Below are 25055 nucleotides of genomic sequence, written 5' to 3' on the forward strand. Positions count from 1 at the left end.
TTAACTTTCTATCACCAGTTGATTTAAAAAATTTTTTTTTCCAGTGGAGTACCCCTTTAAAATCAGTCTCACTTTTATTATTCCCATGTGATCACACAGTGTATGCATAGGAACTTCCTTTTTATGTTTTGTTTTCTTAATACTAGATAAATATTAGAAAAGGCTAGGCTACATAGTAAAAATCTAAATTGGGCCCCCTTAACGTTATTACTAGAATGAATAGGCAGAAGCACTTGGCTGGGCGATTTGGGGGAGATTTCTAAAAATCTGTGTAGAGGAAAACATCTGTGGTTCAGTTGCCCGTAGCAACCAATCTGAACGCTTCTTTAATTTTTCACAGGCCTCATTAAACATGAAAGAAGTGAGTTGATTGCTATGGGAAACTGCATCACTCTTCCTCTGCACAGGTTTTGATAAATCTCCCCCATTTTTTCTATGTTTTTTTGATCATGAATGAGCAGTATATGGATTTGCAGAAAGTTCCCAACAGTTTTATTGAATCCATATCCTTCTCGCTCTGCTTTCATGAGCTGAGTGTGTCTGCCCCTTTATTCTGCCAATCAGTTGGGATCTTAGCAGCCAGACCCATACTGATCTCAAGAGAGATGCAGGTAATGGCCAACACCAACGATCGCGCGGATGTCTGCCATTAACCCCTCAGATGCCGTGATCAATACAGATCACAGCATGTGCGGCAGCGCGGCTTCATTTTATGCTGATCTGATCACCCGCGGCAATGCCGTGGGGATTAGATCAGCTAACATGGTGGATGGAGGTCCCCTCACCGGCCTCCGCCGCCTTCCTGGCTTCTTCTGCTCTGGTCTGAGATGGAGCAGACCAGAGCAGAAGATCGCCGATAACACTGATCAGTGCTATGCCCTATCAACTGATTGCTATAAATAATCCCCTAAGGGATATCATAGTGTAAAAGAAGTAAAAAAAAAAAAAAGTTGGAAATTTGTTTTAAGCACAGCAATAATAGAAAAGTATGTAATCATGGGTATCATTTTAATCGTATTGACCTACAGAATAAAGAACACGTCATGTTTACCATAAATTGTATGGCGTGAAAACGAAACCTTCCAAAATTTGCTAAATTGTGGTTTTCTTTTTAATTTCCCCACACAAATAGAATTTTTTGGGTTGCACCATACGTTTTATGGTAAAGTGAGTTATATCATTACAAAGGACAACTGGTCGTGCAAAAAACAAGCCCTCTTACTAGTCTGTGGATGAAAATATAAAAGAGTTACAATTTTTAGAAGGCAAGGAGGAAAAAAAGAAAAATTCAAAAATAAAATTAGCCTGGTCCTTAAGGTCAAAATGGGCTGAGTCCTTAAGGGGTTAAGGGTATGTTTTCTACACCCGTAATTTATGGTGGGTTTCCTGCATTCACTTTAATGGGTCCACGGAAATTCTGCAACAGTGGCAGATTTGTAAGATTGCCAGCGGAACCATTGAAGTGAATGGTAGTGAAACTCCCAGCGGTCCATTTCTGTCCAGCCACCGCTCTTTTCCTAATATTTACTAGTGCTTATATTCAGGAGCCCCTATAGAGAATGAATGGAGCAACGGCTTTGCCCATGCACCACACTCATTTTGGTGGTTGTAGCCTTTATATATGAGTAGAAGTAGTAGTAATGGTAAAAGTAGTAGTTGACATTATTTTCTAAATGTTTCTGGGTGTCATTTAACATAGATTGATATAGAAATAGATCATAGGTAATCCTCTGTTCTCTACTGTAATGGTAATGGTTGGCAGAATGGCCAGTTTGCAGAGATGGAGTTATGAGCAGAAGTCCATCCGCTCTGTTTGTACTGAGGGCACGCTTTTTAAATTGTCTGTCTCACTGCAGTTCTCAGTGTGCAATTGGTGTCCACATGATCTGTTCTGGGGGGGGTTTGGTTTCGACCAGTGGACATTAGAGAGGCTCATACCATTTGGCTGCTGTTAGGCCCCGACATACACACACACTATATACACATGCAAGCACACTTACATTCAAAGTGGCAAAGCTCAAAGGTTCATATGAAGAGAAGTCCTCACAGCCGGCAATGTACTATCTTCTCCATTTTCCCCCTCCTCTGTTTCGACAGCAGAGGAAAGGAAGCAACCTGGGAGGAGAGGAAGGGCCCTGCAAACAGTGCAGAGGGAAAGAAAAGATTGTTTGCTATTTGTATTGCTATAAAAGAATATTTACAGCGTTACTGTTATTAAAAATAACTTCTGACATGCTGCGATCATGAGTTATTAGCCGGGGAAGCAGGTGGCATAGTGCTATGCTTCTCAGCCGGCCAAGAGAGCTATACATTTCTCTGCATAAAAGACTATTCAGAGAAATGTTTGGATGTCTCAGCCAGCTGGGTAGCAGAGAGCAATGTCGCCTGCTTTACCGGCTAATATCTCACCATCGCAGTGTGTCTCAGGAGTGAGACCTGATGTGATCTATAACTTTTGACAACTTTTATCTGATTGTCACTTGAAAATTTATTTTTAATAACAGTAATACTTTAAATATTCTTTTATCGCACTATGACATCATTGAGGTAGCCACACAACCTTTAAAGGTAGATTACAATGCACTTAGAAAACAAGAGTATCATACGGAAGTATCATTGGTTCATTCCATTTTATTTTGCAAAATTATATTTATTTAATATGAAAATAGATAGATAGCTTTATGCAATACATTTTATAGAGCTCACAAACACAAACGGGTGCACCACATTAAACAAGTCACATAACATTATGCATCTTATAAATTATAGGAATAAAAAAGTACATTTCATTCCTTAAAAATAATAATAATAATAAATAATAATTTTATTCAGTATTGGCAATCATGACATTGTACATAAAAATTCCCATACAGGGACATAAAAAGTGTAAATAAAATAATTAAAAAAGTTTTTTTTAATTTCAAATAAGCCCTTCCCTTAAAAGAAATTAAATCACCTCCGTTTCCCATTTTTCAAGTAACACAAACAAACAAACAAACAGGAAAACACATAATTAAAGGGGTACTCCGGTGGAAAACATCTTATTTTAAATCAACTGGTGCCAGAAGGTTAAGCACATTTGTAAATTACTTCTATTTAAAAATCTTAATCCTTCCAGTACTAATCAGCTGCTGTATGCTCCAGTGGAAGTTCTTTTTTTTTTTCTTTCCTGTCTGACCACAGTGCTCTCTGTCCATGTCAGGAACTGTCCAGAGCAGGAGAAAATCCCCATTACAAACCTATCCTGCTATGGAAAGTTCCTTAAACGGACAGAGGTGTCAGCAGAGAGCACTGTGTTCAGACAGAACAGAAATTCAAAAAGAAAAGAACTACTACCATAGTACACAGCATCTAATAAATACTGGAAGAATTAATATTTTAAAATAGAAGTAATTTACAAATCTGTTAAACTTTCTGGCACCAGTTGATTTAAATTAAAATGGTTTCCACTGGAGTACCCCTTTAACCCGTCTAGGACACAGGGTGTATAGGTCCATACAGGAATTCCGGGTTCACCGGACTGGGATGCCTGCTGAAATCATTCAGCAGGCAATCCCCTGCGGCGATTCTGATCATACGGGTCACATATGACCTGGAATTAGAAGGTGATCGGCAGTGTACTGTGCACTGCCAATCACCTCCAGTTGCTGGAGTCTGACCAATAGCAGCTGGCAGAGAAGGGGTTAATGTCCCCTTCTCTCAGCTCTGCCAGCCCACCGAGCTCAGTCAGTGGGCAGAGCTGAGAGAAGGTGCCAGGGAGCCCCCTCTGTGAAGATCTGTGCCCCTCAGAGTGAGGGAAAAGTAGGTGAAGTGTTAAAAAAAAAAGTTTAAAAAAAAATTCCCCCCTCCCTGACCTCTTACCCGCTACCCATTTTTTAGCGTGACCCGGGCCCTATTAGGGCTTCAGGGTGCTGCAATTTGCCACCCTTTTTTTTTTTTGGGCCACAGCGTTTTATTTTTTTCTGTTGAAATATATATGATGTGTAACTTATCACACACCGTTATATAGTTTGCACCCAAGCACACACACACACTTCTGAAATTGACTTTTTTTAGTTCCGACGGTTCGAGGCCATGCAGAAATGCCTGCATTACTCCGATAATGCAGCATGTCGTCCCCCCCCCCCCCCCAAGTTATCCTGCCTATGACAGGCTTTACAAAGTGAGGCCAGTCATAGATCACTTTGGGGCCAAATTTTTGGAGGCCTACGTACCCCTAAGGGAGCTCTCGGTTGATGAGTCTCTTATCAGTCTTAAGGGGAGACTCATCTTCCGCCAGTATATTCCCTCAAAGCGGGCGCGGTATGGCGTGAAACTCTACAAACTTTGCAAGAGTACCTTAGGGTACATTTACAAGTTTAGAGTATATGAGGGACTGGATTCCAGTATTGAACCCCAAGAATGTCCCCCCACTCTGGGTGTTCGCGGGAAAATCGTTTGGGACCTTGTGCACCCATTGCTGGATAAGGGTTACCACGTGTACGTGACAACTTTTATACCAGCGTCCCTCTGTTCACATCCCTTGCCGCCAGATACACGTCTGCTTGTGGGACCGTGCGGAAGAATCAGAGATGCCTCCCTCTAAATTTTCTCCAGACTCCTATGCCCAAGGGTGAGTCCTGTGCCCTTACCAATGAAAACCTGTTGCTGGTCAGGTATAAGGATAAGAGGGATGTCCTTATGCTGACCACAATTCATGGTAACGGTAGCTCACCTGTCCCTGTGCGAGGTACCACAACAACGGTCCTCAAGCCCGATTGCATTCTGGACTACAATCGGTATATGGGGAGAGTTGATCTCTCTGATCAAGTCCTCAAGCCATGCAACGCTATGCGGAAAAACCCGGGCATGGTACAAAAAAGTTGCGGTCTACTTGGTACAGGTTGCCATGCACAACTCTTTTGTACTGTCCCAGGACATTCCTCCAGTGCCAAGAAGAAGTCCTAAAGGTCCTGATCTTTGGCGACTGGGAAAGAACAGGCCGGAGTTCCCAAGGAACTGGAAATATAGATGCCAGGATCGTGGAAAGAAGAGATGATCCCAGAAAAAATGCAGTGTGTGTCATAAGAGCAGGATACGGAAGGACACCACCACTCACTGTGACACTTGCCCCGATCATCCGGGCCTTTGCATTAAGGATTGCTTAAGGGAGTATCACACTTCCATGGAATACTAAATTTTCCCTATTCATTTTGATTTCCCATTATTTTACCCCAATGTACCAAGTCCAGAGTACATTCCAAATGTTAACCCCCATAAACCACTAAATTGCCCAAAAAACACTTTCATTAAAAAAACAAACAAAAAAAAACAACTGATAAGACCTCTGGGGGTCATGGGTCACCAAGTCACTATCATCAGGGGGTTTTATGTTGCCTCAAATGCCCAGCGCTCTCTTTCCACCTGAGCGGTGTGCGCATTTGAGGCAACAGGTTAGGGACGGCCACACACATCACATTCCCAGAATGATGATTCAGAGCATAGGGTTTGGGCCGGGCATATTTTTTTTTACTTTTGGCTATTTCCATTTTTCCCATAGTACACCTCATCCATTCCTGGAAAATAAATTTTGGGAACACCAGTCCGCTCCAAATGTCAAGTCCCCCCTATACACCTTCCCCGGGGTACTGTCTGTAATAGGGTCACATGTGGGTGTTTCTTTTTGTTATTTTCCGCTGAATACATGTAACCTTCAGCTACTGATTTGCCATATGCCTCAAACATAGCTTTATGATTCTTGAGGCCTTTAGTTCGCCCACACAGCATTTTTATGTCCACATATGGGGTATTTCCATACTCAGAAACAATGTGGTTTCAAAATTTGTGGGGCATTTTCTTCAATTACCTTTTGTGCAAATGAAAAATTTGAGGTAACACTGGCATTTTTGTGAAAAAATACTATTTTATCATTTTACGGCCCACTGTTCAAAACACCTGTGAGGAGTAAATACTCACTGTACCCCTTGTTATGTTCCTTGAGGGGTGTTGTTTCCAAAATGATGGCACTTGAGGTGGGGATCCCGCTGTTCTGGCACAATGTAAAGGCCCCTGGCCGATTCCAGCAAAATTCTCCAAAATCTGAATGGAGCTCCTGCTCTTCTGAGAACTGATGTGCTCCCGCAGAGCAGTTTGCATCCAAATATGAGGTATGTCCTTACTCCAAAGACATGTATCCACAAATTGTGGGGGACGTTTTCTCCTGTTACCACTTGTGAAAATGAAACATTTGGGGTAACCCCAGCATTTTAGTGTAAAAAGTAAAATTTTTCCTTTTCACATCCCACTTTAATGAACATTTATCAAACACCTGTGGGATGCTAAGGCTCACTGTACTGCTTGTTACATTCCTTGAGGGGTTTAGTTTCCAAAATTGTATGCCATGTGTTTTTTTTTCTTTTTTTGCTGTTATGGCACCACAGGGGCTTCCTAAATGCGACATGCTCCCAAAATCCATTTCAGCAAAATTCTCTCTCCAAAAGCCAAATGTGGCTCCTTCTCTTCTGAGCATTGTAGTGCAACAGCAGAGCATTTTACGGCCACACATGGGGTATTTTCATATTAAGAAGAGATGGGTTTTACAATTTTTGGGGGGCATTTTCTCCCATTACCCCTTGAAAAAATGGTAAATTTGGGGGGAAAAACTGCATTTTAGTGAAAAAAAATTAATTTACACATCCAAATTTAACGAAAAGTCGTCAAACACCTGTGGGGTGTTTAGGCTCACTGGACCCCTTGTTACATGCCTTGAGAGGTGTAGTTTCCAAAATAGTATGCCATTTTTTTTTTGCTTTTATGGCACCATAGGGGCTTTTTAAATGCGACATGCCCCCCAAAAACTATTTCAGCAAAATTCACTCTCCAAAATCCCATTGTCGCTCCTTCCCTTCTGAGTCCTCTAGTGCATCCACAAAGCACTTTACATCCACATATGAGGTATTTCCTTACTCGAGAGAAATGGGGTTCCAAATTTTGTGGACCTTTTTCTCCTAATACCCCTTGTAAAAATTCAAAAACTGGGTCTACAAAAAAAGAAGATTTTGGATTTTCTCCTTCACTCTGCTGCTATTCCTGTGAAACACCTAAAGGGTTAACACACTTTCTGAATGTCATTTTGAATACTTTGAGGGGTGCAGTTTTTATAATTGGGTCATTTATGGGGTATTTCTAATATGAAGGCCCCTCAAATCCACTTCGAAACTGAACTGGTCCCTGAAAAATTCTGATTTGGGAAATTTTGTGAAAAATTTGAAAATTGCTGCTGAACTTTGAAGCCCTCTAATGTCTTCCAAAAGTAAAAACATGTCAACTTTATGATGCCAACATGAAGTAGACATATTGTATATGCAAATCAATATATCATTTATTTGGTATTTCTATTTTCCTTACAAGCAGAGAGCTTTAAAGTTAGAAAAATTCTAAATTTTCTAGTTTTTCATGAAATTTTGGACCAAGAAATTATGCAAGTATCAACGAAAAAGTAGAATATGTCCCGAAAAAATATTCTAGGAATCAGAATGATTAGGAAAAGCATCCCAGAGTTATTAATGCCTAAATTGACAGATGTCAGATGTGCAAAAAATGCTCTGGTCCTTAAAGGGGTACTCCGGTGCTTAGACATCTTATCCCCTATCCAAAGGATAGGGGATAAGATGCCTGAACGCGGGAGTCCCGCCGCTGGGACAGCTATCACGCCTCTTCCCATAGGCTTGCATTGAGGGGCGGAGCGTGACGTCACACGGGGGCAGAGGCGTGATGTCATACGCCGTCGGCCCTATGGTCGCCGGTAATCAGACCCGGAGCGAACGCTCTCAGGGGACTGATTATAAACGGGGTGCCGCGTGCAAGATCACGGGAGTCCCCAGCGGCGGGACTCCCACGATCAGGCATCTTATCCCCTATCCTTTGGATAGGGGATAAGATGTCTAAACACCGGAGTATCCCTTTAAGGTCATAATGGGCTGTGTCCTTAAGGGGTTAATATTGCCATGTTTGGAAATGTCTGAACTATTAAATCATCTTGTTTATGATTCCATATGGTAAATGGCATAAACATAAAAAATACCAAAGTCCAAAATTGCTGAATTTTGGTCACATCACATCCCAGAAAAAAAGCCCAACAATGACCCTTCTGGTACCCAGGTAGTTACTGTCCTTCTACAGTAACAAAAAAATAAAAAAACCAATAAGCTTGTTATTATGTGTATGGCTAATAAAATACTGATCAACATACTATGTGTGAACAACAGCTTCACGGATGAATGGAATGTTTGGGAAGATCTGTGTAAATATTGAGATCTCCATTCAACCAAAAACTTTTTCCAAAACTGATAACGTACTCTGACTTCTGAACTATAGAATACAGTAAATATATTTCGGATGTCCACATTCCTGCAGCCTCCTTCAAGATCCTTTGACCATGATCCTCACTTATTATTTCTGTTTATCAGAGCTCACAATGATACCTAACCCATACAAAACAAATTTTTTTTTATTACTTGTGAGCCATACATGCCTTGATATATACAGTGACCCCTCGACCTACGATGGCCCGACATACGATCATTTCAACATACAATGGCCTCTCAGAGGCCATCGCATGTTGAAGACAGCATCAACATACGATGCTTTTCTATGTCAGGGCCATCGCATAAACGGCTATCCGGCAGCGCAGACTGCTTCAGCTGCCACCGGATAGCCGTTTACGGTGCCCCGTGTGGTCCGCTGACGATCACTTACCTGTCCTCGGGGCTCCGCCGTGTCCTCTTCGAGATCCCCTGCATCGGCGGTGCTCTCCATGGTCGTCATCACGTCGCTGCGCAAGCCGTCCCGTCATCTAATAGGAGCGGTGTGCGTAGCGACGTGATGGCGGTGACGGAGCGCGCGGATGCCGGAGAAGCAGAGGCCTTACCGGAGCGTTGGGGACACCCCAGGGGCCGTTGGCTGTCCGGGCATGCTGGGTGTTGTAGTTTTGCAACATCTGGAGGTCCGCAGGTTGTAGACCACTGTCCTATACTTTACATTGCACGGATCCCTCAACATACGATGGTTTCAACAAACGATGGTCCATTTGGAACGGATTACCATTGTATGTTGAGGGACCACTGTATATATATATATATATATATATATATGTGTGTGTGTGTGTGTGATCATATTAATTCACCTTTATGTGTCGGAATATAAAGTACTATGGGATTTGTTATACCAGAGTAGTAGCTGGCCACAACACAGATGTATCTATATTTGTATCCTGTCACTCAGCACAGAATAAGGCTTCCAAATACAGAATCAATCATGTTGTGCCTTGGAAACTGTCCTAATGGCATCTGGAATACACAGGAGTGCACTTCCCGTGTAGAAGACCTACAAGCTCTGGTCAATGGGGTATGTTTCTAGTCACCATGGCAACTTGTTTACCAGAATTTGTTCAGCCCTGTTTGGATATTTCTCCATGCTCCTGTTATATTGTAAACTACTTTCCTTTGAGCTTAAAGTGAAAAGATGAAGCTTTTAAGATTCACATTTAGCATTGCATATATTTTTTCGGAACATTTTAACGGTTAGCTTAAGGGCTAAAACTGCATTAGGCTCAAAGTCTGGACTTTGGGCTGAAGTTTATGAAATGAGGTCATACAATATACTGCTTTTCTTAACTTCTAAGAGAGATTGTATGAGTGGGATTGTAATTGGAGTTAAGATAAGTAAAATACATATTTAATTCGAATAACAGTGTCGCAAGATCTCAATGCCATTAACCTATATGGTGACAAAATCTTCACTGCAGATCATTGTTAGTGCTTAAAGGCAATTGACATTTTGAAAATGGAAAAAACATGATTTTTACATATGTTAGTGTTTGCCTTAAAGGGGTTCTCCCTTGTTTATACTGTTTTTTGTTATTATGTTTGTGTGTTATGTGTGTATAAGTATGTTTTTTTTTTTTATGTGTAGATCCGGAAGCTGGCCCCTTTTTCTTCCAGTGGCTTGCTGTGTAACCTCGGCCTCCGCCATGTTGTGTTCGGTAAGTGGGATGTCGGGGCTGTGTTCTTGCTTCTGTCCTTCCTATCTTCTGACGTCCGAGGCAAATCTTTTCTTCCTGTTTCTTCCGTGGCTCAGCGACGAATCTGCGGCCTCTTCCGGTTCATGCGCATGTAGTTTGTTTGTATTGTTTACCAATAAAGTTTTTTTGTCTAATTGACAAACTGTCTGCGCATGCGCCAGTACGCAAGTGCTACGCTAACAGCGTAGCGTACGTTAGGTCTACGCTAATAGCGTAGCTTTGCGCAAGCGCAGACAGTTTGTCAATTAGACCAAAGAAACTTTATTGTATACAAAAAAAAAACTACCAGCGCATGCGCCGGAAGAGGCCGCAGATTCGTCGCTGAGCCACGGAAGAAACAGGAAGAAAAGATTTGCCTCGGACGTCAGAAGATAGGAAGGACAGAAGCAAGAACACACACCCCGACATCCCACTTACCGAACACAACATGGCGGAGGCCGAGGTGCACAGCAAGCCATTGGAAGAAAAAGGGACCAGCTTCCGGATCTTCACAAAAGGTAAGAAAAAACATATGTACATAATCACAACACACATAAAAAAAACACATACTTATACACACATAACACACAAACATAATTACAAAAAACAGTATAAGCAAGGGAGAACCCCTTTAAGTTAAATGTTGCACAAAACATGAATGGTGGGGGCGAGACATGATATCACAAAGGGGGCGTGGTGTTATGTCATGTCTCCAGTCCCGAAAATGTCCGGTTTCTGAGCCTGGAGACGCAGCTTTGCACATAATGTGGGTGCTGCAGGGAGATCACATGGCATCCAAGTGGCGGGTCCCCCGCGATCACACATCTTATCCCCTATCCTTTGGATAGGGGATAAAATGTCTAAAACTGGAATACCCCTTTCAGTGAAAGGGATGGAAAGTCAAAATAGACATTAGATTGTGTCGTATGCAAAAGGTCAGACAGATGAGAAAAAAACAGATAGAGAAAAATCATGTAAGGGTATGTTTACATGGGCACAAACACGCCAGGAAAAGCGTGGGGTTGGGGTTAAAGGGAGCAGGTGCCCTTACCCTGAAGCTCCCATTCATGTGATTGGGAGCTTTCACACTGAACCAAAGGGAGCAGGGTTCTGGGCAGTGACACTGTTCTGTTTTGGATGTGGCGATCATTTTCCACATCTAAAGCAGTATGTTTTATACCCACAGGATAGTGCACACAGCCATATTAAGTTTTTGGTCAAAAATCTTCCATTTAGTGCTTATGGCAAGATCAGATCATATTCCATGAGATCAGGAAGGCCTCAACTAAAGTTTGCTATCGTACGTCTTTCTCATCTGACAGGGCAGGGTTGAATTCTGTTCTTGGCTCTAAGTTTACAACTCCTGCATTATAGTTTGGGTCAGTAGACCCATGGGGGGATCAGCCCTAGCATGAACATAACAATGTGGCCATATTCCACTATTACGAAACCTGTCTTAGCCAGGGTTTACTCTTAGTATTTTTTGTGTTTTTGCAGTTTATTCATGTTTGAAAAAGTACATACATTTTCATGATTTGATCTAGTTTTTGCCAGAGTGCTTTTTACTGGCAAAACGCACAGACAAATATTGCATTAGAAATTCCTGGTAAAAATACATCTAGTTTTTCAAATGCATTTTTTCGCTGCAAATGTGACAAACCTGCAAAAAGAATAGAAAAGCCACACTGTTTGAATTTTCCTTACAAATTGTGTTCAGTTTAATTTTAGGTCATATTTACAAACCATAGAATAAAAAAAAATAAAATGCAATACTAAATATGACTGTTTTTTATACGGTGTGAGAACATGGCCTTTTTTTGTTCCTACTCTGGACAGTTCCTGACATGGACAGGGGTGGCATCAGAGAGCACTGTGGTCAGACAGAAAAGAACTACACAACTTTCTCTGGAGCATACAGCAGTTGATAAGTACTGGAAGGATTAAGATTTTTAAATAGAAGATATTTACAAATCTGTTTAACTTTCTGGCACCAGTTGATTTAAAAAAAAAATTTCCACTGGAGTACCCCTTTAATCCTATTACAAAACCATACCATGTGCAGCAAATCTGCATTGTGCTGCTGACACTCAGGACATTCTGAGTGTTGACATAAACCAAACTTATACATAGACCTGTCTTTATTACGTTAAAAAATGTGTTTAATTTAAGTTTTATTTTAAAGATTATGGCTATGACAAGGACACGTGTTTGATAGACCCAGGCAGAGATTCAGAACTTGGAATTGTTTTGCTATTATGACTGGGAGGCATTTTAAAACTATATTTTGAATTGAGAGCCAAAGATTAAAGTATTTTGTCTGTTTGATACAGTGTGAGAGTCAATCCACAACTATTGTGGCTTAATAGGAGCCTAAAGCTAAAACTAAATATAATCTTCTAAAAATCCTTTTATCCATCTAGAATTGTTTTCTCTAACCTCATAACATTTATTGCTGGAGATAGATTTGCTTATGCCTTGGCCGAAATATAGAGTATTCAACGCACATACTCTGATCGGCATAGCTCAGCTTGCAAATACAAAAATAAATGACAGAAACATTATCTGAATGTGAAAGATCATATTCAATGCATTTTACATTTTAGTAGTCCTTTGTTAACAGATAAAATCTCTTTGAAATCAATGGTTGAATCCATTGTATTATACGTTTTGAATGATGTAATAATATTCTGAAACATAATTTGTTGAGCATATTATTGTACTGTACCTACTACTCTACTGCACCCCAATATGTGAGCCAGAATGAAGAACCAATCAGTAAAAGCAGCCTCTACTCTGTTGGAAACAAGCCAACAAAATCTGCTGTAAACCAAAAGGGATGACCTCTGATGAGACAACCACTTTAGGTTCTGTGATATAAGCAAAGTAAATAGTCAAGGCCATCAGGATATATACTGATATATACTTTTGAATGCCATGCACTAATGGCTGTGACTAGGGCGGAAGCTGTTAATACAGAAGCTTTCTTTAACAGACTGTATTAAACGATTTTTCTTGTGCTTTTAACATAGTATATAGCCAACATTCAATCAATCTTTCAGTCTACTGATGGATGATCACCAATGCCATTAGGAGACTGAAGTGCACAGTCGTACACACACATAGCTTCAAGGCTTAGAAAGGATAGAATTGGATGTAGGAAATGTACCATTTGTGATAAAAGCCAGGAATGTGCACATACACTTATGGAGAAGAAGCCATGTAGTGTAGGGTTGAGTGTTCAGTATATGACTACACTCAAATCTTGGAGAACTTTTGGTCCAATTGGTCATTGAGGGAGAATAAAGGAGGAATACCAATTGGACATCTATGGCATATCCTGTGGATTTGCCATAAATGTCCAATACATTTGGGTTATACCTCTAAGACCCACACACGTCTCTGGATCTGGAGCCTTCTGGCCATCTCCAGTCTTCTTGCTTCCACCAAAGGTGGGTAGGTAGGCGAAAATAGCCAAATGGTAAAAATAAATTGTGTAAATAAAAAATTCTTGGGAACTCATTTAGTAAGAAAATTTCTCTTTCAGTAGTAAATTATTAACTTTATTTTTGTAATCAAACAACATAGTTTCGATTTTTGGATGGGATCTTTATAGAAGGGGTTAATTCTTGAATGCTTACATTTTTTTTCAGAATTTAACAAAATTATGGATTGCTCTTAGTTCAGGAAGTCATTGTGGGCTTGCGGCATCAGCAGTTTTGAACTGTCTGTTCTTGATGATGGTGTCCACGATATTAGTGGAGACAGCTGTCTTAGTAATGGACAGAAGTGAAGGATCAGTGTCTGGATCTATAATTACCTGAATGTTTGCATCCCCTATATGATTCTGTAGTACTCAGGTATGCATTTCTCTAAGGAAAATCCCACTGAAAGGCATTGTCTTAGAATGTGTGTTCACATGGTACAAGCATCATAAAAATATTTATGATTGGTACATATGTTCTTCAGTATATTTATATACTGAAGAATGTTGTTGCTGAGGATGTAGTTGCTGTGTTCTATATAATTAAATATAAATGTGTTTTTTTGTTTCAGCCTTTATCTTCATGACACTTGGATTCATATTGTGCAGAAATCTGTTGTGCTAAGAAGAAAGACTTCTGTCTCTCAGCAGGAGTAGATTAAGGCAGCTTAAAATAATGCAGAAAAAAAGATTATTCCCAAGCAGAGCTTCTCTGGTACTTGTCTTGTGCCAAGTAATTACAGCACTGGAGGTGCCACTTGACCGTAAGTATCAGCCTTTTTTTATAGGTTGGTGGTAGCGCTTAATATGTGTGTTAAGGTCTCCCATAGGCACCAGCACTGCCAAAATCCTTATGTCTTAAAGAATACCTATCACCTGGATAGAGTAAGGGGTTGTAAATGACAAAAGGTTATCGATTGATTCCAAACTTCCAGTTAAGCAGCTCCCATCATGTCCCTAGCACCCTCCCAAATTCCCTGGCAGCATACACTCTCAGGCTGGGTTCACATATGTCCGCATAAGGTGCACCCCATGCAATTTTGGCCCCTCTCGGCCCCTCTCCTCAGCTGTCCAGAGATTTCCGAACATACAGTGAGGGGAAGAGGAAGGCGGAGCTGTGCAGGACGCAGTTCTGCACCTCCATCAGCCCTGTACACAGCTCCCTCCTCCCCCACCCTGATGAGGAGGGACGTAGATTCTCACAGCCCCGCTCCTAGATGTAAGTTTTATCAGCTGTGAAAATCTACGTCCAGGGGGCTTTGGGAATCCCTCTCCTCTTGAGGGAGGAGCATTAAAATTTACATCCAGAATCGGGGCTGTGAGAATCCCTCTTCTCCTGAGGGAGGTGCAAAGCCCCACTCGCACAGCCCCCTGGATGTAGATTTTCACAGCTGTCAAAATCTGTCCAGGAGTGGGGGAGGGAGGGGCATAACTGGGGATGATTTCCATAAGTGTTTTTGGAGGAAAAAGCAGGTTTGCACGGGCATAGCTAAGGCAGAGCAGATCGACAGAGGAGGTACATTTGACTCCTTCCTCCCAGCTGATGCAAACCTGCGTTCGGAGAACAGGGCTGAGAAGGGGAGATGAGGAGGGAGTCATATGTACCTCCTCTCTCCCCTGCTCTGCCTCAGCTATGTCTGTGTAAACCTGCGTTCTCCAAAGGCAGGCAGAGCAGAGGGAGTGGATATGAAGAAGGCGTGTACGTCCTCTCTCTCCTTGCTCTGTCTTCGCTCTGCCCTCCCCCCAGCTCTAGCTTCGGAAATCTTTGGAAAGATGAGGGGAGGAGCAGAAGCAATTTTGCACGGGGCACAAGTTTGCACCTCACACCGGCATAGGTGAACTCAGCCTAAATCTCAATGCAATACAACTTGTCATCAGTTGTATGGCATACGGCGCCCATTGTTTCTGGGCCTCAGACATGGGAACACAGCAAGCTGCGTGCCCAACCATCCGGCGTCAAAATTGAGACGCTGGATGATTGTGAACTGTCCCATTCAAATTAATGGGATCAGTTCTAGCATCAGTTTCCCACTGGTGCACATATGTGAACGCAGCCTTAGGTAGCTAGCTAGATATTTCAGCTCTTACTATAAAAACAGGTCTGTATATAGCTATATAGAGTGGGTCAGGTTGCTGTCAGCAGTAACACTTCTCCTGAGGGAGGTCAGGTGAAGGAAATTAAGGTCACAGCACAGGGGGCACAGCCAAGCTGCCTGGTTTTCCTTATGGGCAAATAGCATATATGGACTGTTATATCATTGGAGCCTACCCATGTTTTCCCTTCAGGGAGTGGCCAACCTATCCTATGGTATGCCTATACAGTAGGATACATTGCAGCATTCTGTTGCAGGTATACATGGGGATTCTTCCTAATGTTTAGCTTAAATAGAAAACTTAAATTTATCCTGATATTGTAAATGATTTTTAAAGACTTGTTATCATCGAAAGTAAGTGTTCACTTTGTAACCACCCTGTCTATCTATACTGGTCCACACTCATGTTCAGATTAAGTTTATGACATATATATTGAACAGGATTTCAATCCACTGTTTGTGACAAAGCTACAAATTTCCTATACCCTTCATCTAAACCAAGGGGATATTTTACAATATTTAAAATTCTGTATCCGAAAAATAGAGCTCTATAAAAACATAGGCTCAGTTTTGTCAAACTGCCAGAAACCCAAGCTGTCAGATTTGCCCATAGCAGCCAATCACAGCTTTCATTTTACCATTTCTAATTAAAAGGGTTATTGGATGACACAACCAAATTGTGTTATTTTCCTACCTTTCTGTCTGGTGTACACTATGTAAAGTACTTTCTGTCGGGTCAGGACACTCTAGTATGCAATTCAGCCAACTCTATCTCCCTCCCTCAATGTTGGAGGAGTTTTAGTCAAGCAAGTGTAGTGGGTGGGAGACAGAGTTGGCTGAATTCCATACTAGATTGTCCTGACCTGACAACAGAGCAGACAATCTGAAGAAGAAGAAAAGCATGAAAAACATATAAAGATAGTAAAATAAATGTATTTATTCATATATGTTAATTTATTAGACAGTTGAAAATAGGTTTAATCGTCAGACAACCTCTTTAAAGGGGTACTCCGCTGCTCATCGTTTGGAACAAACTCTTCCGAAAGCTGGAGCCGGCGCCGGGAGCTCGTGAGCAGCGGCGTACCCCTTTAAGACGTGAAAGCAGAGCTGTGATCGGTTGCTTTGGGAAAAACTTGGTGGTGTTGGTTTTAGGCAGATTGATAAATCTGGGCCATAAAATGAAAATATTGGCACAGAATTTTAGATCTTTGGATGTTCAATGGTGGACTCTTCTTTTATTTAATATACTGTACATGTTTACTTACACAACATCCAATTTGGTCATATAAAGTTATTTTCCTCTCACTAACAGTCAGTTCTCTTGATTTCTGTTTATCTTTACAAAAACTGATTCTCTTGTGGATAAAAGTACAAGAAAAATGTAAGTTTTTGTGCTATGCAACTATTTATGCAGCATGTTGAAAAGAAATACTTTAGTTTGTTTTGCTTCTTTTTTTTCATTTACAAATGGACTTGTGTTTGCTGTGGTTATTCACCATATACGTACAGCTTGTGTACCCTAGTGCTTTTTTCTAGTGTTGATTTTTTATTTATTTTTTTACAATTTACTGTTGTTTCTTTATATAATTTGTTCTTCCTCTTAAAGTGAAGCTCGATCACCCTGGAACAGCAAAACCACTGTGTCATAGGCTTTCATAAAAAGCAGCTTGCATTCTGCTGATCATTTCGCAGGATGAGCGTGTAGAATTTTTAATTTCCTGTAGCTTAAGAAATTATTATCTTGATTATTTCTGATTACGTATTAGAGGGTTATTATATATACAATTCTGAAATAAACTCTAGCTTTAAAGGTTGTGATTCACTTTAAGAGATTTCACTTTTTTGTAAAAACTATATTATAAATCTATTATTAGTAGATTATTATTATTATTATTATTAATATATACATTTACTTTGTAGTGCCTCAGCCTCCAACCATTACTCACCAGTCACCAAAAAATTATATTGTGGATCCAAGAGAGAACATTGTGATTCAGTGCGCGGCAAAGGGAAAGCCCCCGCCAAGGTAAGTTGTCCCTATGTTCATTCATCTTGATATAATAAGAGGGTATCTGCTGAACCTGCTGTATAGCAGACATCCAGCCATGTACATTCTATTATGAGCAAGGTGAATTTGAACGTCCAGAATTAACCCAAGCTACACAAAGCTCTGTTACATCAGGATCCATCACATCACTCTGGTGGGAATGAGATGAGACATGCCGCCTACAGGCAGGACTATGTTTGCTGAGATTATAGTTCTCAGAAGATGAAAGTAATTGAGCTAACGAGAATGGAGAAGACCAGGATGTCTTTTTGATGTATATTATTTGTTTGCATCTCTTGATAAGCTTATTTTTGGCAACTAGTCAGGCTATGAATGCTATCTATAGGAAAGAGTTGGATTTGTGATTTGCACAGAAAAAATATACTCTTGAACAGTCGTCGTTTTAGGTTGATCTATCATATGACAACCCCTAGTTTCCATTTAGGGCCCTCTTGTTATGACAGATGTGCACATTTAAGCAAAAAATCTACATCAAATCTGCAACATAAATTGACATGCAGCAGATTTTAATATCTACCCCATGCACATTTCCACAAGGAAAATCTGTCTCAAACCCATCTAGCGTGCATTTACCCGAAGGGTACGTACCGTACCCTTCGGGTAAATGCACACTAGAAGGGTTTGCTGTCACACAATGGAATTTGTGACAGAAAAAAAGCATTTTTGGATTGGGTTGAAAATAATGATTTAAGCAATGCTATGTGTGAACATTTCCATGTGAAAAGCTTGTTTTATGTAGCATGTTACAAACTACACATACTACTTGATAAACTACATAGGTGGAGTTGCAATAATTTAAGAGTACCTTTCATCAAACCATACTTTCTAAACTAACTCAGATTATATTCCCTAACTACTCCTAACACCCCTCCTGCCCTTAAAAACATTTTCCGAGCTTTAAAAAGCTGCGTATCATACCTTTTCCCTTGCTCACATTGTGTGAGCTCCCGGCAGGAGAAAGTGGGCGTTCCCCAGCAGGCGCAATGTCACTGAAGCCTGTGAGAGCTGTGCCTCACCCTGCCCTGCATGCATTTACTGAGTTTGGTTTCCTGCCAGGCCGGGAGGAGACCAAACTAACTGTTTGACTTGTGCAGGGAACAGAACAGAGCCACCTAGTGGCCGTTATTTCAATCACATCAAAAACATATAAATGTTGAGAATTTCAACAGCAAATGACATAATGAACAATATATTTAAAGCTTAGTTTGGTGACAAGTACTCTTTAACTTATTTATAAGATTTTTTTTTAGCCTCAACTGTAAATGTGGGGAATCCCGCTGTTTTGTTTGTATATGTACTGATAAAATCCAGAAAATTACAGACACGCTTTATGGTCTATTCAATAGAGTCAAACCTTGCCAAAAGACTAACTCTTAGAGAAGACCATCCCCACCAGATTTTTCAGTGGCAGATTTTTAATTCCCTCATCTTCTGTCCATACTCGTCTCTTCTTTGACAGGTCCACCATATAAACTTCCATTTTCCACTTTTCCATTGGGTGGAAATGCCTATGAGAAAAAAATCTGCAAGATATCTGCATCACAGAGCATAATATTTAGAATTTTTTTCTAATCTAACTTCATGTTATGTTATAATCAGGTTGTTTGCATCATAATTTTGTCCTGCAGTTTCACCTGGACTCGTAATGGCACACATTTTGACACAGAAAAAGATCCACTGGTGACAATGAAGCCCAACTCAGGAACTCTTGAAATAAACATAATGAATGGTGGAAAGGCAGAAGCTTATGAAGGAGAATACCAGTGTACAGCCAAAAATGACCGTGGTACCGCTGTGTCAAACGTTATTGTCATCCGTCAATCCAGTAAGTTACTAATTTAGTCATCATCTTCTAACTAACAGTGTATGGTATTTATTGTTGATTTATTGTTGTTAATGTGTTATTATTTCTTGCATTTTATATTATGCTCTTTTCTTTTATGTCATTACATCACTTTTTCTAATGAATACATATGTTTATAAGTTAAGTCACTGAATCCTAGTCATATCTGTTGAATAGTTTTTTATTTTTTATTTTAGCTATGAATTTATTTTCTCTTTAATTCTCTTGCTTTTCTTTTCTTTAATTAAAGACATCTTTAAATTCCTCAAAGCCATCTTATTAGAAGGTAACGGCAAACCACAGCCCAGGTTATGTACAGCATGGAAGTACAAACTTATCCTCAAATTTTCCTATTTGTGGGACCCCCAAAATGTCCTTTTCTCCCAGAATGATACAATCTCTTTGCTGAGATTGTAGAACACAATGCCAACAGAAAGTAAACCTGGGTAATGTAACAAGCAAACGCTCAATGTCCGTCACAAATTAATTATTTTTCTTAAATTTTTACCAAAATTTGAATCAAATTCAAAATGTTTTTTCTCTCTAAATATTATTTAAATTTAAGCAAATTTTATGTCATTGCACCTTTGACATTATTTTAGGATTTTTTTGGGGAAAAATCGATACATAAAGGATCAAATATGTTTTAGTTTATTGAAATGCATATAATCTAGTCTCCTGAGTTTTATGAGGTCATCTTGTACATTACCGAGTGTTTACCTTTGACAACTACAATACCTTTTCACCCATTGCACACATTCCCTGTATGTCATTAATACAAATCCTCTTTATTTTCCTTTATTCAAAGCCATTCACTGTTCAACCCAGATGTACTGTTATTGACAAAAGTGAAAGATCATAAATGTTATTCTTTTCATTTATATAACTACATCTACTCTATAAACAAGAGTCGGAGAGGTGAATGTAACATTGTCCGCTGCGCAGTAATTTATCGGGCATTATTATACAGGCATGGAGAAGGGCTGCTGCAGTTATTAGTTATAGATAGTCAGGTAGAGGCCATGTTGAGATCTCAGTGGGACACTTACTTTTAGGATGTTAGTGAGTTCAGAACACTTGCATTGTATTTTCCACACTCTGCAAGAGAAATATTTAAATGGAAAATCACAGTTTGAGGACTTTCTTCACAGTGAGACATGAACTTGTTATACAAATAACAGAGTACACAACTAGCCGAATTATCCCTGAGTGCACATTACAGAAGCCCCATACTTAATGTAGATGAAAGGAGGTGAGTGGGGAGGATTCTGTTCACCTTGGTCTTAGTTAACCTTTTTGTAACCAAGTTAGACTAAGAATAGTGATGAGCGGCAAGGGCCATATTCGCATCTGACAAATATTTGTGGACGAATATTTGTCCTATGTTCGCGAAATTTGCATATTCGCTATGTTCGTTCACTTTTTTTCCATGTGAAAATCGTAATGAAATTCTTTTTTCCACCTATTGCTTTGGCAAAATAAAAAATTCATAAAACATATGCATTAGTAAATTCACCATTGGCTACTTTCATTGAAAGCAAAATACAACCCTAATGTAATCTAAGTTTGGATTAGTATGACATCGGGAGATCTATATATTGTGGCCAAAATAGAGCCTATAATGTGCAAGCCATGTATTGTCTAAGTTTGGGTCATCAGATGCAGTGTCAATCAAAACTAGCAGCCATGATACAAAAATGTGTCTGTAATACAAAGGGTTAAAGTGAATGGATTTTTTTTTAGTGTTTCCATTTACACTATGCAGGTTCAAGTGATGTTATATTTTTAAGTAAACCTTCACAAGTATTGCGTAGAAAAGCCATTTGAAATTTTCAGAAAAGTTTCCGCTGATCGTATCCTACTGACAGAGACCTCTGATATGGCATAGATTTACAGTGGGAATTCCCAAACATTACACTAAATATATGGTGGATATTTTCAGCTCCGGACTTAAAGGGGTACTCCACCACTAGACATCTTATTCCCTATCGAAAAGAGAGGGGAACAAATGCTGGGTTCTGGCGGCAGTGGTTATGATGTCACGCTACACCCCTCAATGCATGTCTATGGAAGGGGGCATGATAGGCACGCTACACCCCTCCTATAGACATGCATGAAGGGATGCAAGGCATGACATCACATAGGGGCGTGGCATGACTTCACAACCACTGCCACAGGAACCCAGCATTTGTTCCCTTCTCCTTTGGCTAGTGGATAAGTTATCTAGCGCCGGATTACCCCTTTAAGTCCGGACTTAGCTGAAAATGTGAACCATATATTTGTTGTAATGTTCCCACAGTAAATCTATGCCATATCATAGGTCTCTGATATGGCATTGAGTGGTGACTATACCTATAATACCAGGTACAGCCACCACCCAATGTACAGCATTGTTTCCCTTAAGTCAGATGATTGCTGGGGGTGCTGAGTTTCGGACTCCTACCAATTGCATATTGATAACCTACCCTAACGAAACGCAAGGGAAACCCCTTTAGGAAAGGCCTGTTAAAATCTTGACTGCAGCATCATAAGCATCTATTAGAATTCTTTACAAAAGTTTATTTTAAAAAAAAATGCATTTCCCATTTTAGGGGTAGGGTCACACATGCTGTATTTTGCTGCATATTTGCCGCTGCCAAAGTCAATGGGTAGCAAAATTAGCTGCAGAAAATATGCAGCAAAATATGGCATGTATGTTTCCACACATTTTTGTACAGGTTTGGTTTTTACGTGCACTAGGTGTTCAGTGCCCTGCTACAGTCCTCTCCTGAACATGCAGAAATAGTAGTGACCGTATTTAAAAGAAAAGAACTGTCCCAGCATTTATATACAACATTTAGTAACATTTCAGAGCCTACACTTTTCATTGCAGCTTAAACAGTGAATGCTGGGCTCTGGCTAGCATACACAAACCTACAGTACATTTATTTTATTTTTTTACTGAAAGCCACTGAATTGTAATAACTACACTTATATGCACTATTGGTTGCTAAAGGGTCAATCTGTTGCTTGAATAGATTACGTTTTTTTTTTTTATTGCTCCAACATCAACAGTAGTAGTCCTATGCAAAAACAATATATGGTGCCATGGAAAGGTCATTTATACCACCATGTCTCCGAGTTGAACCACGTTCAACAATAAATGTATGTGAGTCTCTTCAGTTAGTATTTCAGTCTGTATCCTGGGATTCACAGACAAGGTTTTTTTACTTAGTCTGCATCATCCACATTATGATATAATAGAAAATACCAAAATAGATCACTAAGGTTCTCTTTTGTAGGATCACCACTATGGACTAAAGAGAAGATTGAACCTATTGTAATACAACAGGGTATGCCTCTGGTCTTGCCATGCAAACCTCCGAAGGGTTTACCACCACCCCTCATTTTTTGGATGAATAACTGTAAGTCATTTTTGTTGTTTTAGCCTTATATGCTAACTTTATACTGTATGTGGAAATAACCATACTATTGTTCAGCTCATTTGTGCTGCCTTCACTGAAGCAGCATTAAGTAGGGACAGACATGTTTTTAAAAATAAAGCAAAATTTACAAAGACTGGTGTGAGTTTTGAACTTGTTTATAGCACAAATCTCACAGAGAAAGTGGCGGATGTGCGCCAAATTTATCAAATGTCACACAGACAAATTATGCGGTCGCTGAATAAAACTACCGTAAGTTATGTTCTATTTTATGTAATCGAAGCTGCAGAGTAAGTGGCAGCCGTGCAACAATTGTATCAAGTGTTGCACAGACCTTAATACAATTGTCACATTAGGGCAGGGTTGACTTGCCCTGTGAGTTCTATAGGGCAGGGTTGACTTGCCCTGTGAGTTCTATAGGGCAGGGTTGACTTGCCCTGTGATAACTTCAAAATCTGGCCCATGCGACATTTTTGCAACATTTCTGCACGTGGTAAATCAGTGACCACAGCACAAAGTGCTCTAAATAAGAACACTTCATGGTAATGACATGTAAACATTCTAAATGAAATGTCACAGAAAACTGCACGGGCCAGACTGCGACTTTTCATGCAACAAATTTAGATGAAAAAAAGCAGTATAAATGGTTTGATAAATTCCCCTCACTGTAAGGAAAGTCCAGCCAGGTATTATGAAACATAGAGACATATATTGAATAAGATACAAGAAAGATTGTACAATTATGCCTCAGCCCCCTTTAGGGTATGTTCTCATGAGCGGATTTACAGCGGATTTTACGCTGCGGATCTGCTGGTGAAGGCCCGCTCTATGCTGTCTTTACATGTGCCTGCTCGTAGCGGCAATACGCCGCAATGAGCAGACACACTGCAGCGATGTGCGCGGCGTACTCGCACATCACGGCCACTTTCCCTGCTCTGAGCTAGGCAGAGAGCTCCCACGATGTGCGAGTATACTGCAACTCACACATCGCAGTGTGTCTGCTCGTAGCGGCGTATTGGCGCTACAAGCAGGCACATGTAAAGACAGCATCGAGCGGGCCTTCACCAGTGGATCCGCAGCGAAATATGCTCCAAAAATCCGCACGTGTGAATGTACCCTTAAAGTAAGCACCTTGGGACCCCACACAGTTCTCCCAAGCACCAGTTGTCCATCACTGCAGCCATTTTTATAGTACTCCTTATTAATTGTTTGGCCTTGAGGAGCGGACTGGTGATGGACAACCCCTACCCAATCAAAAAACACAGTTAACATGGTCTTAAACCTGATGCACCTTTTACCGCACATTCTTTGGGCTCGCATGTGCATTCCAGTACATTCTCCTTGGTTGGCTGGTTATATCGTTGTTTTCCAAACTATTCTCACTATATTAAAAAATGGCTGGACAAATCATTTATAATTCATTACTAGCTTGCCTAGGAATGCATCATAGGTATCCCAATATGGTCCATGTCTTATACTACGCAACAACTGTATCATTTTTATTTGGTCACAACCACTTTGTTTCTACAAAGATTATTCCGGTTATAATGGCCCACCCTGCTACTGACGTAAGTGAATAGTGATATAATATTGTTCAGTGCCATGTAGACATACCAGATAGTTGTAATGTGCTTGGATTAGTCATTGTTCTATAATAAGTTAAAGAATACTCTATTTTTCACAGATTTTCAGCGATTACCTCAGAACGGAAGAGTTTCCCAAGGACTGAATGGCGACTTGTACTTCTCCAATGTTCAGCCAAATGACACACGAGATTTTTACATTTGTTATGCGAGGTTTAACCTCACTCAGACTATCCATCAGAAGCAGCCAATTTCTTTGAAGGTTCTAACAAGTAAGAATATTCTTTACACTGTTTTCTCTAACTTTATGCAAGATAATAAAAAAAATTGCATAATTTTCCACAAGGTGCAAATATTTGCTAAATTATGCAATTTTTTGTTTTTAAACTGTAGTTGAAATCTCTGCCAACTTATTTCAGGAATGGCACATCGACAATCCTAAATGCACAGGGATTTATGTAGAGGCATGTATATTACCCAGCGAGCCTGTGTGTTGGAGGAGGATACATTTAGGCGAAGATGCCAG

General features: G+C 40.2%; 1 protein-coding gene across 12 annotated transcripts in view; it reads left to right on the top strand.

Annotated features, from left to right (window-relative positions):
• The window catches only part of NRCAM (neuronal cell adhesion molecule), a 230693-nt gene that overhangs the window by 130801 nt on the left and 74837 nt on the right, over positions 1-25055 (top strand). For 6 of the 12 annotated variants that reach the window (XM_056573936.1, XM_056573930.1, XM_056573937.1 and 3 more), the window contains exons 2-6: positions 14093-14284; positions 17534-17639; positions 19310-19506; positions 22806-22928; positions 24631-24801. In XM_056573936.1, the coding sequence (XP_056429911.1) occupies positions 14197-14284; positions 17534-17639; positions 19310-19506; positions 22806-22928; positions 24631-24801 (685 nt within the window). In that variant the 5' untranslated portion in view covers positions 14093-14196. Of the gene's footprint in view, positions 1-14092; positions 14285-17533; positions 17640-19309; positions 19507-22805; positions 22929-24630; positions 24802-25055 lie in introns of those variants that run through there. The other 6 variants (XM_056573933.1, XM_056573928.1, XM_056573931.1 and 3 more) reach the window with 2 other exon arrangements.

The sequence above is a fragment of the Hyla sarda genome, chromosome 4 (genome assembly GCF_029499605.1).
Source record: "Hyla sarda isolate aHylSar1 chromosome 4, aHylSar1.hap1, whole genome shotgun sequence".
Classification (NCBI taxonomy): domain Eukaryota; kingdom Metazoa; phylum Chordata; class Amphibia; order Anura; family Hylidae; genus Hyla; species Hyla sarda.